A 16923-nucleotide genomic window follows, 5' to 3' on the forward strand; every position below is an offset into this window, starting at 1 on the left:
TTTTATTGTTAAGAAAGAGCTTTTCAGGCACCTAGCAGAAAAAGCAATTCTCCTAAAAGGGAAATCAGATATTCAACCATCAATATTTAACCCCAGAAGTCAACATATCCAAGTTTAAAACTTACTGAGGCTCATGATTGACTTTTTTGGGGCATGGGCAGGCACCTGGAATCCAGCATTCCAGCAAGGCAGGTGAGAATTCTGCCACTGAACCACCATCACACTTCCCCAAGAAAACTTTCTGCGGAAAGTATATCCTAATACTATTATTCTCAATCAAGCTTTCATTCTAGAGTGAAGACAACAGGCAAACATTTAGAAACATTGTAACAAAATTACTAAGAACTATAAATCACATGTTCCAGCTTAAAAAAATATTTCTGAAGTATGAAAATGTTCATTAAGTCAAATATCTCAGAAATAAAATAGCAGAGGGAAAAAACAGGAAGATTAAGGAACACTCAACATAATGAAGATTTTAGACCTTAAACCCAGATCTGATAACTCTACTCACAGTTGTTGTGTGTGTCAGTGTCCACGTGTGTCTATGTTTAATGCTGAAAGTAGCATATAAATCTTAAATAAATAACATCCTTTACAAAATAAAGAATGTATTAATTCAATGAACTTCTTAGCTCAACACTTAGGGGCAGATCCTGGCATCATTACTGAGGTTACTAGGAAGAATAAACATGATCACAGTCCTCAAGAGCAAATATGTGTGTGTGTGTGTGTGTGTGTGTGTGTGTGTGTGTGTGTGTGGTGAGTGCAGGATTCCTTTGAATTTTCTGTCCATAAGATCTTGTCATATGCAATGAAAAATAGTTTATGTCTTCCTTTTCCATTAGGATGGCTTCTTTCCCCCTGTCTGAATTTCCTGCCTATAATCTCCAACACTATGAGGAATAAATATGGTCACAGTCCTCCAGAGCACATGAGTGGATGGAGAGATTGGAGCTACAAATGCTAATACATACTATATAAAGACATAGTATGTAATAAATATGTTATTTGAAAGGCCATATTTTGGTTGAGTCATGTTATAATATTTGGGTTTACAAAGTAGAGAAAGAACAGAATACTTTTTTTATTAATTGATATCAATATTTGAGCATCTGCTGTGAATCCAAAATTATCCTAAGTACTTTATATACTTCATCATCCATCTATCTATAGATAGATAGATATTTTCCTAATTATCTACCAATTTATCATTCTCCTTACAGCAAAACTATGAGGGAAAATTATTTGTCCATTTTTTAAATAGAATGGAGGAAAGAATCAGAAAAAAATAATTGCAGCAAGTGTACAGTTAATAAATAGATAAATATAATTTAAACCCAGAGTTAGTTATCTCCAAATCCACTCTTAAGGTAATCCTGCACACTGAATAGGAAAAAATGAGTTTACCTTTGGACTAACAGTGTATATTTGTATGTGTTTTACTTCAGATACAGTTATAGACTTTTCCAATATTAATATCACACCTGGCCAAGTTTCCATAAGATGAGAAGGCTAAATTAGATGAAGGTTAATGTGTCAGAATTGGGAATAAAGACCAGATGTGATGTTTCCCTTTCTTTATCTCTTGATACTCACTTCAGTGACTGCTATTCATAATCATAGTACATAAATTTGATTTGGAAGGCAAAATGAAATATAGAGGAAAAAGTGAACCATAGAAAGTCTTTGTATGGACTTATTCCAGTGGTCATCTTAAATTCATTAATATGTTTGAATTTTATGAAATTCATAAAGTTCTGTCTTCATACAGTATCACAAGGAATCTACAGGTACTGGGTATCGAAAAGATTTCCTATAACCTTCATAGTCTTGTAGAGGGACATCAACAATAATAACCACACATCAAACTTTATTTTCATCATCTCATACAGGACCTTTTGTTGGCTGTTCCCAAGACCAACTTCATTTGGAGATCCTCTAGAAGAACTTATAGGATTCAACATATGGGACTCACTCCTGGGTAAGATTTATTATAGCTAAGTAGAAATTTACATATCTGTCTCATTAGGGAAAATGACACAGGCAACATGTGCAGGAATCACTTGGCAGGCCTCCTTGTGATTTCTTCCTCCCATGAGAGGGTAAGGAGAGTGCATTCATCTTGGAAACAAAAATACAACAATATGTATAGGATGTTTCTGCCCTGAGAAGTCAATTGAAGTCTCAGTGTCCAGGGTTTTTATAGGAAGCTAGCCATATAGGTACCTTCTCCCTGTCATGTATGCAAATCCCAGGCTCTCAGAAGGAAAGCAAGTTTCTACATAAACCATGTTATTTTTACAAATGGTTTAGGCCCAGCAAGCCACACTTATATGGGAAAGTTTTATATATGGGTGTTCAGACCTGTTCATATATGATGTTGCCAGAGAGAGCCAAGGGCCCACCTTGCAAGCAGGCCTTTCTAAGGACACCCTCTCAGTCCTATGTGCAAACTCTTTTCTGCACAGGTCTCAATTTCTATCTAGAGCCTTTTGGTTAAGTATGAGCATCTCATACGCTTTTACAAGTTCATTCAGATGTTGGGACATCATCTATGTACTCTAGCTTCTTAACCTTATCCTCCCACTCCCCTAACTATATATCTATGTACTATGTCACAGTTAGCATCTGACAAATGATAAAGAACTGATAAACTGATAAAGCGGCTGAAAGCTAATAACATCTTCAAAGAAATGATAAATTCCCATCAACCTAATTTCAGGCTTGGCTAAACTTCTTGCATGAGTATGCATGAAATAAAAACATATTTCTGACTGAAATAATTTACCACTTTACAGATTGTACTTTAGGAAACTTAACCAAGAAAGAAATTGATGCAAATAGCAGCAGGTATTCAGATATTTGTATTAACTCAATAAATAATGGTTGCAAATTAAATTAAAATAATGACTAATTTTTAAAAATATGTAAAATGCTACATGAAAGAAATACAGAAAAGTTGAAAATGACAGAAGACATTATATGACTATTTCATTTTCAGAAATAATAATACAGAAATTGGGTTCACTTTTTTATTTGTAAAGTTATTTAATTAAAAAAGCAAAATGAACCAAAATTTAATAAGTGCCATTATGATGTTCACAAATAGCTTATAAGTGCATAGCTTCTAAACCAGAAACATGCAAAGAGCATTAAATAAAATTTCAGCAAACAGAACAAAGATATTATCAAATGCCTAGTACACTTTTCTCTCAAGAAAGAAGGGTCTTGTTATTTGAAGGATTGATGATTGACAGGCAATAAGAGCAAACAACTACTATTTGTATCTCTTTCCTGTATATAAAAATATCAAAATCCCCCCCAAAATAACTCAATGCTGCTATCCTACATACAGCCACAAACACCATCTGTCCTCCTTAAAGTAAGTGTCTCAAATGTCATCCATTTATTGTGCCAGTTTCAAGTTCTGGAACTCTAATTAAGCAGCTCTGTATTTCTAATTATGCTTTTCTTCTATTTAGTTTTAAGTTGTCATCAAGTAGGGGTCCAAGAATCTATGTTAAAATTATAATATTTACATGCAAATGATAAGATTCATGAATCTGAAAAAATATATACTTCAGCATACATGAATAAGTTGGCCATACTCAATATCTATGGGAATCTCTGACACATCTTCCTCTTTGAAGAATAAAACAGGCAAAAGAAATATAGGGAATAAATTTATGCATAAATTATATATAAAGGATTACATATAAGTCATTTTAAGATATGCATATTAAATTCTGATCTTTGACAATGCTGTGTGATACACAAATTGATCACACATTAGAATAGTGATTGTTGGTATGTCAAATTGTAGTGCGAAAACCAGGAACGAGGTCACAGGCCTCCAGGAATGTTCTGTGAAGTTAGAACAGGCTGAGACTAAGGATCCATAGTTTTGGGAAGCAGGTTTCATTTTCTATGGCCATAGGGCTCAATCAAGTAGCCTCTGAAAGTCTGAGCCTTGAACAAAAGGCAACCTTAGCTTTTATAGACAGAATGACATGTTAAAGACATGGCAAATGAATGGCTGATTTAAGTTGAGAATGGCCCAAAGCTGAACCATTTAGGGAGGGGTCCCCACCCCAGGAATGTCTTATCTTGTCTACTTGGAGCTTCAGCAGTTCCTGAAGGCTAGGGGAGTGGGTTTCTATTGAAGGAATGTGTCTTATCTTGCTTGGCTGCAAGGAGAGGGGGTTTTGGGATTTTCCACAGAGAGCACAGCTGAACCAGAAAGAGGGGGAGGCCCACCTGCTACAAAATGTGTTACTGATGTGTCCACATATCAGTTCTATGAGCCATCTGGTAAGGCAGGTGAACAGTCTCATCTCTTTTTCTTGGTGATGCACACAGTCGTGATTTATTATGTATGCCAGAATGGGAATTTTGGGGGGAAATAACATTGTGAACTTTAAGCAAATTCCCAAAAAAGTAATTGTTCAGGCTGTATTATCTAACTGAAGTATAATAAAAAATGAAATGAGTATATTTCCTCAATTCTAGAATTTACAAATTTTCACAATTTAAAACTTCCAAAATTAAATTAAGTCTTAATCATTTAAAAGTAGATATAACTTTAACACAGGGCAGCAAGTTATAATGTTGTTGTCAATTCTGCTTGTCTGTGCATTCCACCCAATAAATGTTTAACTTAGTTACTTATAAAGCTCTTTAAATAGGTTAAACAATAGAACTCTTTAGGGTTCTCCCTTCAATTTAGAATTTACAATGGTAATAAATTGGATGTTAAAGAGAAAATTTTGAAAATTAGTTTTGTGAGTCTTAACTAACCAGTGATATCCAGTTTATGAAAGAAACAAATACTGCAAGAGGGATTTTAAAAGGACTGCCAGGCTGCATGAAATGCCCTTGGGCTGGGCTAGGGAATGCATTTCCTCTTATCTCTAATTCAGAGAAAAGATGTTCAGAGAGATAGGTCTAAGAATCTGATATGTTTCCTTCTGCAGACTGGGATAGAAGTGTGAGAGTCATAATAAACTGATTTCTGATGTACATCTGAGAAATCTAGAGAATATATACTGTTTTGATAATAGATCAAGTGGGTGCTTATTTCTAAACTGAGGGAAACTGGAGAGTCAAGAGTTCTTTTGGCCAAAGGACACATGAGTGTTCTTTAGCCACATGTGACCATATAAGAAAGAATCAGCCTGAAATTGTCTTAGAGACATACTGCCAGTGCCTACAGGTTGAGAATGCTGCTTAGGAGGCCAACGGGTAGATATGTGTTGGAAATTGAATCATGTTCCATACAAAGACATACTGAACTCCTACTCCTGGTCCTGTGAGTGTGAACCCATTTGTAAAGAGTAACTTTAAAAATGCTTGGTTAAAATGAGGCCAAAGTGAAAGAAGGCAGGCCTCTATCAAGTATAACTGAAGCAAATTATGATCAAAGGAAATTGAAAACAGAGATAGTAGCCCAAAGACAGAAGAAGCCAGAGAATGAGACAGATGGCCATGTGACAGAAGCAAGGGTGCAAACTTAGGAACCCCAAGGATTGTGGCAAGCCAAGCCACCACCAAAACAACCCAGGAGAAAGCATAGCCTGTCAAGACAATTTTGACAGTCTGTGCTTTCAGGGTGCTAGGTTCCAAAACCATGAGATAATTAATCCCTATAGTTTAAGCAAATCAGTAATGATTTTGCCACAGCTGCCCTGGAAAACTGTAACAGAATGCATTCAACTCACAGCGAGTGGAGGAGAGGATGCTAAAGAACCAACTGAATACATCCAGCATAGACAGATCTAACTTTAATCAACTGCCAAACAGAGAGAAGTCAATGCTTAGACCACTTCAACAGAATAGAGTAAGACCCTGGTAACATTGTAATGCTTTCACAATTTCAAATATCCTCACAACTCTTCCAACATTGTCATCAATTATGCACATCCCTGCATTTCCTCTATCTCTGTGCCTTCATCATCTCTCCCCAAGGCTAACTTTGTTAGAAGTCATGCCCAGAGGGACAAGTATTAGGAAACAATTAGCTTTGCTAGCAATTATGCATATGTATCCTCTTGGCTCCCTGCCTTCTTTGTCCATTCCCACCATGAAGCCCTGCCTTTTCCACTAGTCAAAGCTCTATTTTACTCACCAAGTTGAACCTGTCTGAGTCATCCATTCTTTGGGCTATTGCACCCTCACAACTTGGCGAAGACTGTCTTTCTACACAGCCCCTCATCTTTCTTGGAACAATCCTGCCTGCCATTACATGCTGCTTTTTGCCCAATTTCAACACCCTTAAAGCATCATTAAAAGACAAGTGCATGGAGGACATGGAATAACAGCTTCTTATACTCCCTGTCATGGTCAGGTTCATATGTCAACTTGGCCAAGTGGTGGTTGGGCAAGGGTGGGCACGTCTCTTGCGATGAGGACATTTCATAGAATTAACTCATGATCATGTCAGCTGCATCCACAGCTGATTCCATTTGTAATCAGCCAAAGGGGCATGTCTTCTGCAATGAGTGATGCTTAATCTAATCACTGAAAGCCTTATAAGGTGGATTCTGAAGAGAAAGTCTCTTTCCTGTTTCAGTTGGTGAGCCACTCCTGTGGAGTTCATCCAGACCCTCCATCGGAATAATCAGTATCACAGCAAACTCTGTGAATTTTGGACTCTACGTTTCCATGGTCATGTGAAGCATTTTTATAAATTTTATATTTGTGAGGGTTCCCTGTTGATTCTGCTGCTTCTCTAGAAAACCTTAGCTAATACACTCCCTCAAGAGGCCTTCTTAAAATAGACCTTAGGCAGGAGAAGAAAGTAATTTAAATGAATTCTGAAATTGCACTATGAATTGGAGTGCATATTCTTCTGAATTGAGACGTTTTGTGATTATAAGTGTTTTTATTACCTTAAAATTATTCAGAAGTCATGAGACTTGCCCTAAATTCTATCCAAAAGGCAGGTCAGCATTTGCTCCAGAATGTGTGTGTTTTGGGGGAGAGGAGGGTATAGCAGAGGGAGGAAATGGTCAGAATTAGGTCTGACTTTTTTCAATTTAATAGTTATATTTGTGATGTTAAGCTAGCAACACATGCACATGGATTTAAACCCAAATTTGGATATCTAATCTTCACGTTAAAATGTTTTGTTAAATATTTCACTAATGTATAATAGACATCATGATTTAGGGAAGACAGCATGCTGATGTAATAATAAGACACAGAAAAATTTTTAAACATATACCTACTGTGTGACCCAGCATTCTACTCTTAAGTACCCATCTGGGAGGAGTGAAAGCTTATTTCCTCATTAAGATTTACACATGAATGCTCATAACAGCTTATTTGTAAGAGCCAAAAACCCCTTCAAATATTCCTTCAATAAATAAAGTGATAAACATATTGTGGTGTATCTATATAATGGAATACTGCTATTCTGAAATGTAAAATAATAAAGTATGGACAGTGACATGGATGAATCTCAAATAGTTCTCTTCTGTGAAAGAAGGTAAACAAAAAAAATGCATGAATTTATATGAAATTCAAGAAAATGTAGTCGGATTTTTAATGAAAGCAGGTAATTGTTCCCTGGAGAAGGGGGATAGAGGAGGAAAGGGAGGATTGCAAAGGGGCATGGTGAGATGTTTGGGAGTTGATGGATGGATGCTATTTTAATTGTGGTAATATTATTATAGGTGCATAGGAAGTTCAAAATTTTTAAATTGCACATTTTATATATGTGGAGGATATTGTTTATCAAATATCCTCATTAAATGTTAATAAAATAACTACATAAAATTGCTGTAAATAATTTCATCCCCATATAAACTTTTTAAAAGAAAAGGATAGGGTGCGCCATGGTGCCTCAACAGGTAGAGTTCTCGCCTGTCATGCCAGAGACCCAGGTTCGATTTTTGGTGTCCGTCCTTGTAAAAAGAAGTAAAAGATAGAAAATTCCATTACTGGAAAACTCCACCGTTCATTTCACAAAAGTATATAACCGTATTCCCCAAAACTGTATCATTATAAAAATATATGCTCATTTCACTTGTGAATATAGATACAAAAAATCAAAAATATAATACTAAGACAGGAAATGGTGGCTAAATGGCAGAGTTCTCACCTGTCATGCTGAAGATCCAGATTTGGTTCCTGGTGCCTGCCCATGTAATAAAAAATAAGATAAAATAAAAAAATACATTATAAAAATATATAATAACAACACTTAATCAGTTACTTAAAATAATACATGCATTAAAATCAAATAAAATTTATTTCAGGACTACAAGAATGATACAGTAGAACAATAAGTTTAATAGAGAAAAAAGTAAATCAGTACACTCACTGATGTTGAGGAGAAATTTGAAAAAAATAAGTTTCTCCTGGTTTTCTTAGAATATTTTTTTCAAGGAAAACAAATTCCTATCTCAAATTAACATTCTAGCCATTGTTTAAAAGTAAATTACTGTATCTGTTCACTTTAAAGTTCAGAGTAGAACAAGGATATCAGTTATTTCACATGACTTTCAAATTTATTGATGACACAATATTTTAAAAATATTTACTGTGTTCAATTTGTAAGTGAAAAATAAAATTTAATATTATCATTACTTTGGAATGATTTAGTTATTTACTTTAAAAGACAAGTTCATCCAATTTGTAAAGTGAATCAATGAGTGCATTTGGAGGTAATAAAGAAGTTTTATACCATAGTTTTATACAAATTGAGTATTTAAAAATTAATAGCTATGGTCTTTTTCTTCTTGTTATAATTCAAGTTCTCTCACCTTAAATAACTACAACACTGGATAAAATGCATCAAGCATTTCTTTTCAGACATTGAAGGGCAGACAGCACTGGGTTGTGATCCCTGGGTAAGGGAACAAATGAAAAAGCTTTACAATCTCTTTGGCTTTCTATTTATAAACACTTTCCAGGTATTAACATAGTGAAGACAAACAGAGAGTCACAGTTTTACTGAGCTGAAGAGACAGAGACAATGAAGTTTGGGAAGAGCAGTTGAAGATTCTAGAATGTGTGGGGAAAATATCAGAAAAAGTAAAACTTTGGAGAACAACTTCTGAAATCTGCAAGGTAGTCCCTTAATGATTTATTTGTCTGAATAATATACTCCTGTTGCATGGTTTGAGATTCCATGAAGCTAGACATGACACAACTACCAAGAAAAAAATTATCTTGCAGTGACAAACTCAGATTTGGGAGATGTAGAGTTATGATCTGCCATATTGGGCAGACTTCTTTAAACATTTACAGCATTCAATGGATTACCCAGAAAAGCCACACATTGGGAATATGGTTAAACCATCCCCAGCTTCAAGTCTACTCTAGATGTTGCTAACAAAACTTTTTAAAAATCTTCAAAAGGATCAAAACAAGCCACAAAATGATCAAACTTGTCTTCTTAACTGAAAAAAAAAATTCCTTAAAAGAAGATACTATCTGGATTGATAACAACATGTTGTTCAAAATTTCCAGTATTCAATAATAATATATTAGGCATGTAAAGGAGTAGGAAACTATAACACAATAATAAGTGAAAAATCAGCCTATAGTAAAAGACCCAGAAATGCCTCAGACAATGGAATTAGAGGCAATGGTTTTGAGCAGTTATTACAAATATGATCAAGGAATTGAAATACAACATAAAAATAAAGAAGAAAGAACTGGAAGCTAAAAACATAGAATGCAAATTTGTAGAGCTAAAATGAGCAATATATTACTTAGCTGCATTAAAGCAGTATGATCCCTTCAGAAGTAAAAAATTGGTGCATAGAGTAAACACATTGAAAAATTAATATAAACTCATTGGCCTCTGGCACAATATCAAGTTGTTTAAAATGCTTAATTGGAGTCTCAGAAACAAGAAGAGAAAGAAGATAAGTAAAAAATAATGGTGATAATTTTGAAAATATGATAAAAGCTATAAACCCACAAATTTAAAACACTCAATTAACTTCAAACATAGTACATATAAAGAAGCAGAATACATATAAAGAAAAACACACTAAGGTACATCATAACTAAATTGCTGAAAACCATTCTTTAATGAAGAAATAACTATCATGAGCATCCATGAAGGAAAAAATAGAACATAAAGAGGAACAAAAATAAATGATTTCTGACTTCTTGAAGGAAAAATTCAAGCCATAATACAATGGAATACATCTTCAATGTGCTGAAAGAAAATTAAAAACTCAACCTAGAATTCTACATGCATTTAAAACAATCTTTGAAAGTGCCATTTGAAAGCAAACAAACAGAGAAGTTACTGTCAGCAGAGCAGCATTATAAGAAACATTACCTCATTAGGCAGAAGGAAAATGATGCAAGGTACAAACTCAGATGAACACAGAAGAATGAAGAATGTCAAAATAAAAACTATGCAAGTAAATATAGTTTTGCTCCTAATTTCTTTAAAATATCATCAACTGTTTAAATGAAAAATCACATCAGTGTGTAAAAAGTTTTAAACACACATAGAAGTAATGTATAAGCAATAGTAAAAGAAAGAGGAGGAAGAGGGTGCAAGGGTAGTGCAGTGGTAGAATTCTCACATGCCATGTGGGAGACCTGGGTTTGATTCCTTGTCCATGCACTTCAGCCCTCCCGCAAAAAAAAAGAAAGAAAGAGGAGGAAAATAGAAGCATGTTTTTACAAAGCTCTTATATAAATGTTTCAGAATATTATTTGAAGTTTTGCTATGATAATTGAAACATACATCATGAATATCTCATAATGAAATGAAAGAGAGGAGAACTATTGAACCAACAGAAAAGATGAAAAAGACTAATAAGAGAGTACTTAATCCAAAATATGACAGGGGAAAAAGCAAAAAAAATAAAGAAAATGTAAACAAACAACAAGATAACAAACCAAATCTAAATATATACCATCATGTTAGATTTAAGTGGACCAATTCAATTATAAAGATGGCCAGACTGGAATTTAAAAATCAATAAGAGAATTTAGCAAAGTCACAGGATACAAAACTTTAAGTTGTATATTTCCACACTAACAAGCAAAAAAGTTGGAAAACTGAAATTTTAAAACTAAATGGAAATAAAAACAAGAGCATCAATACTAAGCTGTGAAAGGATGAATTATAAAAACCAATGTGCAAACCTTGTATGATAAAAATTACAAAGCATTGCTAAAACAATCAAGATAACAAATTGAGAAATATCCTACATAAATAGATTACATAATTCAATATTGTTATAGTGTCAGTTCTCAACAAACACATATATACATTCAACACATCATTCAAATTCTCAGCAGACTATTTTTTATAGAAACTGAGAAGCTGTTTTAAAAAGGTATATGGAAATGCACTAAGCCAATTTCAAAAGATCTAAGGAAACAAAGATAGAGAAAATATATTGTCTGATTCCAAGGTGTACTACAAAGCCAAATTAAACAGTGTGGCATTGGTATAAGAATAGATGTATAGGTTAATGAAGGAAAATATTTATCTAAAAACAGGCTCATGCATTGTATTTAAAATAAAAATGTCAGGGAATTCAGTGGGGGAAAGGACAGACTTTTCAGCAAGTAGTGCTAAGACAAATTGGATATTTTTAGGAAAAATATCCTAATCCTTTCACACCATACACAAAAAGTAACTCAAAATTATTATGTACCTAAAAGGAAATGTAAAACTACTAATACTTCTAATAGAAAACTCAGAACAACTTTTTCTTGATTTCGGTAGTGTGGAGGCTGCATGTACCCAAGAAAGCATCATGTTCTTTTAACTCATTCCTGTAGGTGCAGACCTGATGTTTTCATTAGGTTATACCTGTTCAGATGTGACCTAGCCTATTCAGGGTGTGTCTTAGTCCCCTTTTGGAGTCCTTTGTGAGAGGATAAAACAGATCAAATTAAGAGAGGCTCAAAGAAAAAGGCACCAGAGAAGCTGAGAGACAAGGACACACCTATAGAAACTGAGAGAGGAAGCCACTAAAGCCAGAAACTAGAAGCAACCACCCAGAGAGAAGGACCAGCAGACATCACCATGTGCCTTCCATGAGATGCTAAGTAAGCAGGAACCCAAAGTTGTGTCCCAGAGGAACTAAGTGAAGGCACAAAATTACTTAGAAAGGAAACCACTGGCATCAGAACTTGATAGCAGTGGAACTGGGAACAAAGATGAACAGATGCCAGCCATGTGCTTTCCCAGCTGACAGAGGTGTTCCAGACAGAATTAGCCTTTCTCAAGTGAAGTTAACTTCCTGTTGATGCCTTAATTTGGATATTTTCAGTTTAAATTATATTTGTAAACTTGCAAGCTAATAAATCCCTGTTGTTAAAAGCCAGTCCACTTCAGATATATTGCATTTCTTCAACTTTAGTAAACCAAAACAATGACCCATACATAGACAAATATTTCTTAGAGAGGACACAGTAAGCAGTAACAATAATAAAAAATGAACCTTCTTCAAAATTAAAACTGTCTTCTCTTTAAAATACATGATTAAGTAAAAGAAAATGTAAGTCATACTGGAAGAAAATGATTTCAAGACATGTATCATTGGAAGGACATATCCAGAATATTAAAGACTCTTACCTCATTTATTAGATGAGAAACATAATTTAAAGATCATTAACAGATTGGGGCAGACGTTTCCCAAGAAAGTTACACAAATGACCAAGTAGATCAACAGATGATCATCATCTTTAGACATCAGGGAGAAATGCAATGTAAGACCAAACAATGAAACAATTTCTTACCTATAAGAATGGCAAATATATATATAAAGATAACTCTAAGTACCAACAAGGATGTAAAGCAACCAGAAGACCAACACATGTCTGGATCAAGTATGAAATGATGTAAAATTTTTGAAAATATTTTGGCATCTTAACAATGTTAAATCTATATTTACCAATTTACCATGTAATCCACTTGTTAACTTTTAGCTATTTAATGATGATAACTGAAATATTTTTGCATAAATACTTGACTATGAATGTTCACAGATGCGTTATTTTATGATAATTTATAGTAGGTTTATAATAGTCTCAACTTCCATTACAAGGTGAATGGGTAAACAATTTGTGGGATATCCATACAGTGGAATATTACATAGGAGCAACTATAAATAAATGCTATATGGATAATTCTAAAATTAAATGGACTAAGTGAAAGACAAAGAAAAGCCATATATCTTAATTATTCCATTATTAAAATATGTATTTCATTAATTCCATTAGTAAAAGATATAAATGATAGAAACTAGATCAGTGATTTCCTGGAATATGAGGAGGGGAAATGAACTGCAAAAATGCCCAATGAACTTATTATTTTCAATAATAGAAACATTTTCTATAAATTGCTTTTGGTTGTAGCTATATGAGTGCATCCATTTGTTAAAGTCATCCAACATTTCACTGACAATGCACACATTTTATTGAAGGCAAATTATAATCCAATATAGATGATGTTAAAAATTTTTTAGCTTTCTTATAAACCAACCACAATCTTTTAATATTTAATGAATAATGGATAAATTAAAACAAAAAATCAAAATTCTAAAAATATTTCTAGATAAGTAATGGAGAATTTCTTTGAAGAGATATATCCAACATTTTCTTTGTTGGATATAAAAATTGACATGATAAAAAAGTAAATGAAAACAACCACCATGTTTTGTTTTATTATTACTGCACTGTGTGTAATATTTTCTTACAATTTAAATAAGAATTGATTTCTTCTATGAAACAAAACTTCATTCTAAATTGTCTTGCATATTGATGTTAACCAATATTTGCTAAAGCATATTAACTGTCTAAATTATACCTACACATGCACCTTTGCATGGATTTGTCTCTCTCAGAATAGTTAATATACACTGACTGGTCATTAAACTAGAAACCAAAATGAAAATGGGCAAGGCTAAGATTTATAATTACAAAATTTTGACAGTTCATTGCAATACTGAACGTATGATCTCATCCTATTTTAATCATCCTGTATCTAATAAGTAACTTTATACAAACATTGAATAAAAGTCTGAAACTATTTTGGAACATAAAATGAGAGACAACATAACAAATACATTTTAAGTACTGCCAATTTCCCCCCTCTTTGCCCATCTGACATTAATTTCTTGCCTCAAATTCAGGAAAGTCTGTTATGTGTGTCTCTCACAAATATGTACATCTTAAAATTCATCAATCCAATAATAGCAGTCAACCTTGTAAACAGCTTAATTTTATCACTCAAATGTGTTTCTAATTTGGAACTTAAAATGGAGAACAGAAATAATTTATTGATCTCTGGTCACATGAAGGTGCTTAGCAGTTAATAATCAAATCTGTGTTACAGGAAATAATCTTAATATTTAACTGAAGTCAAAGTTAAGTAAAACCACCTTGATGCATTATAAGTGTTCTCTTTATCATATACCAAGCTGGGATCTACATGAACTGTCAGCATGAAAATAAGACAGTTGAACAGCTTCCTAAGAAGACTGGCAAAGTTAAGATCTAGTAAATGAGACAGAGATGATGTCTGTGGTGAAACCTAAGGAGACTTTAACTCCTATCAAGGATATATAGAAGCACATGCAACTTCAAGTTCAAAGGTCAGGAATTACCAAAAGAGAAAAGGGATTGGCAGGTGGAATATGTACTTAGTAGAGGAAAAAAATCTAATGGTGTGATTTTGCATGGCTTTTTAGAAAACTCAAAGTATCTTTCTTTAAACATTTTTACAATACATAAATAAACCACCCACTGAACACAGAATTTAGCAGGGAGATAACCTAGTTATATGCCTGTATCTCTGTCCTAATGGTTCAACTATAAACCTGAGAGAATAAAGAGGAAAGAGAAACTCTTCTAACATGGAAAAATAAATCCCAATAAGTTGCCAATGTTGCCTTTTAAAAAGAGAGTGGGTATGGGTGAGATGATCAGATTCAGAAAAGTCCAGGATGGGGAAATAATAATGTACATAAACAGCCACAGATAGTTCCACAGTTAGTCCCTAGAAATTGGGAAATTCCATTCATATGCACAAAAGCTTTTGTTTTATAGCCAGAGTTTGGAAGGTGGGCTTTAAGTGAGAAAATTTACCTGTAGGAAAGAAATGAGGATGATATAGAAAGTGATGTGGAATTTATTTTCATTCCTGCCATGTGGACTTGGTTTGAGCCCTGTTGGTTGAGGGTTAAAAATAATCAGCACTATTCAAGAGAACTCATGAGATTGGGGTCACAATTATCCTACCACAGCACTCAAGATTCAAAGAGCAACAGAGTTTTCAAGCAGGACTATGAAAGTTAATTTCATATGTCAACTTGGCTGAGTTATAGTGTTGAGTTGTTTGGTCAAGCAAGCACTGACCTGATAGTTACAGTGAAGGAATTTACAAACATATCCAAATCATTGATCAGTTTATTACATCTATGGTTGATTACATCTGTAATCAACAAAGGAGATTGTTTTCAGTGAGAAAAGTTTCCACTTCTAATCAGTCGGAGGCCTTAAAAGGAGAGCTGATGATTTCAGCCATCACAAAGAAAAAATTTTTCTCTCCATTCAGCTTTTCCTAGAGAATTCATTGCCACTACTGAGTTCCAAACTTGTGGGCTGCCCTATGGAATTTGACCTGCTAATCTCAATTGTAGTGTAAGTTTCTATAATATGTATATTATACATATCCAAACACACGCACATATGCATGCATGCACACATGCGCGTGCACACACACACACACACACACATACACTTGCACATACATACACATGCTGTGGGTTTTATTTTTCTGAAGAACCCTCACTACACAGGGCCCTTCACTCCACCTTTCTGCAGCCCAGTTGAGATACTAGGAAGAAAGAAAGCCTTAGAAGAATGAAGAGCAAGATCAAGAATCACTGATGAGAAAGGAGAATATAAGGTTTCTCTGAATGTCCTCCTAGGTAAAAGACCCAAGGAAATAGAAACTTGAGCAGGAGAGAAACAACAGCTTCTGAGGTAGAAAAGAGACCAGTGCAAGAAGATACTCAAAGAACCATTGTGGTTGGAGCAGACTGAGGACATGGATTTCATAAAGTGAGATTTAAGAAGGGGGTAGGAGCCAGATTACATAGGACCGTGCAGATCGGGTTCAGAGTAGGTGCCATGGGCAGCCATGAAGGGTTTTGTGCAATAGGGACTGACTAGATCCAAGCTGTTTTTTCTTAAAATAAATCTTGAATTCAAAATTCACACATTTTATTTTAAAAAGGTGAAAGAAAAAATATGTAGTGGTTAAGTCAATAGTCTAAAATGATGCAGTTAGGGTGGTGTGATGGTGGCTCAGTGGCAGAATTCTTGCCTGCCAAGTCAGAGACCTGGGTTCAATTCCCAGAGCCTGCACAGGCAAAAAAAAAAAGATGCAGTTAATTATCACTCCTTCATCTTAATTGTATATACATACACCATAAATGTTTTTGAAATAAAATGAAACATCAACAGTCAATATTTTCCTGTATGCTGAGGGTTGTTGAGCACTGAATCATGTTCCCTCTAAAAAGCCTGTTCAGGGAAGGCCACAGTGGCTCAGTGGCAGAGATCTCATCTTCCATGCTAGAGAAACTGGTTTGATTCCTGTTGCCTGCCCATGCTAAAAAAATGGCATATCCAGGTCCCACCCAACTCCTGGTCCTGCAGGTGTGCACCCATTTGTAAACAAAATTAGGGAAGTTGAAGATATTTTTAGTTAAGGTGTGCACAACTTTATGAGAGTAAGACCTAACCCAATATGGCTGAATTATTGTATGCAAAGAAAATTGGACACAAAAGGAGAAGTCATGGAGAACAGCCAGAAGTGGAAGTCATCAGAATCCAGAAGAGAAAGAACATGTCACCATGTTTTGGATAAGGTGAAGAACCAAAATGTATTATTTAGGGTTCTCTAGAGAAACAGAATCAACA

General features: G+C 34.4%; 1 protein-coding gene across 44 annotated transcripts in view; it reads right to left on the reverse strand.

Annotated features, from left to right (window-relative positions):
- Positions 1-16923, reverse strand: part of LOC143647089 (anomalous homeobox protein-like) — a 343658-nt gene that overhangs the window by 45899 nt on the left and 280836 nt on the right. For 10 of the 44 annotated variants that reach the window (XM_077116714.1, XM_077116734.1, XM_077116735.1 and 7 more), the window contains 4 exons: positions 12569-12732; positions 8769-8851; positions 8105-8140; positions 7867-7907 (listed from right to left, as the gene is read on the reverse strand). The exons of 18 other annotated variants lie outside the window; for them this stretch is intronic. Coding sequence is in view for 6 of the 26 variants with exons in the window: in XM_077116755.1 (XP_076972870.1) it covers positions 8105-8140; positions 8769-8851 (119 nt within the window). In the remaining 20 variants the exon portion in view is untranslated. The remainder of the gene's footprint in view (positions 1-7866; positions 7908-8104; positions 8141-8768; positions 8852-12568; positions 12733-16923) is intronic. 16 more of the 44 variants (XM_077116755.1, XM_077116757.1, XM_077116756.1 and 13 more) reach the window with 4 other exon arrangements.

This window comes from Tamandua tetradactyla, chromosome 9 (assembly GCF_023851605.1).
Source record: "Tamandua tetradactyla isolate mTamTet1 chromosome 9, mTamTet1.pri, whole genome shotgun sequence".
NCBI lineage: Eukaryota > Metazoa > Chordata > Mammalia > Pilosa > Myrmecophagidae > Tamandua > Tamandua tetradactyla.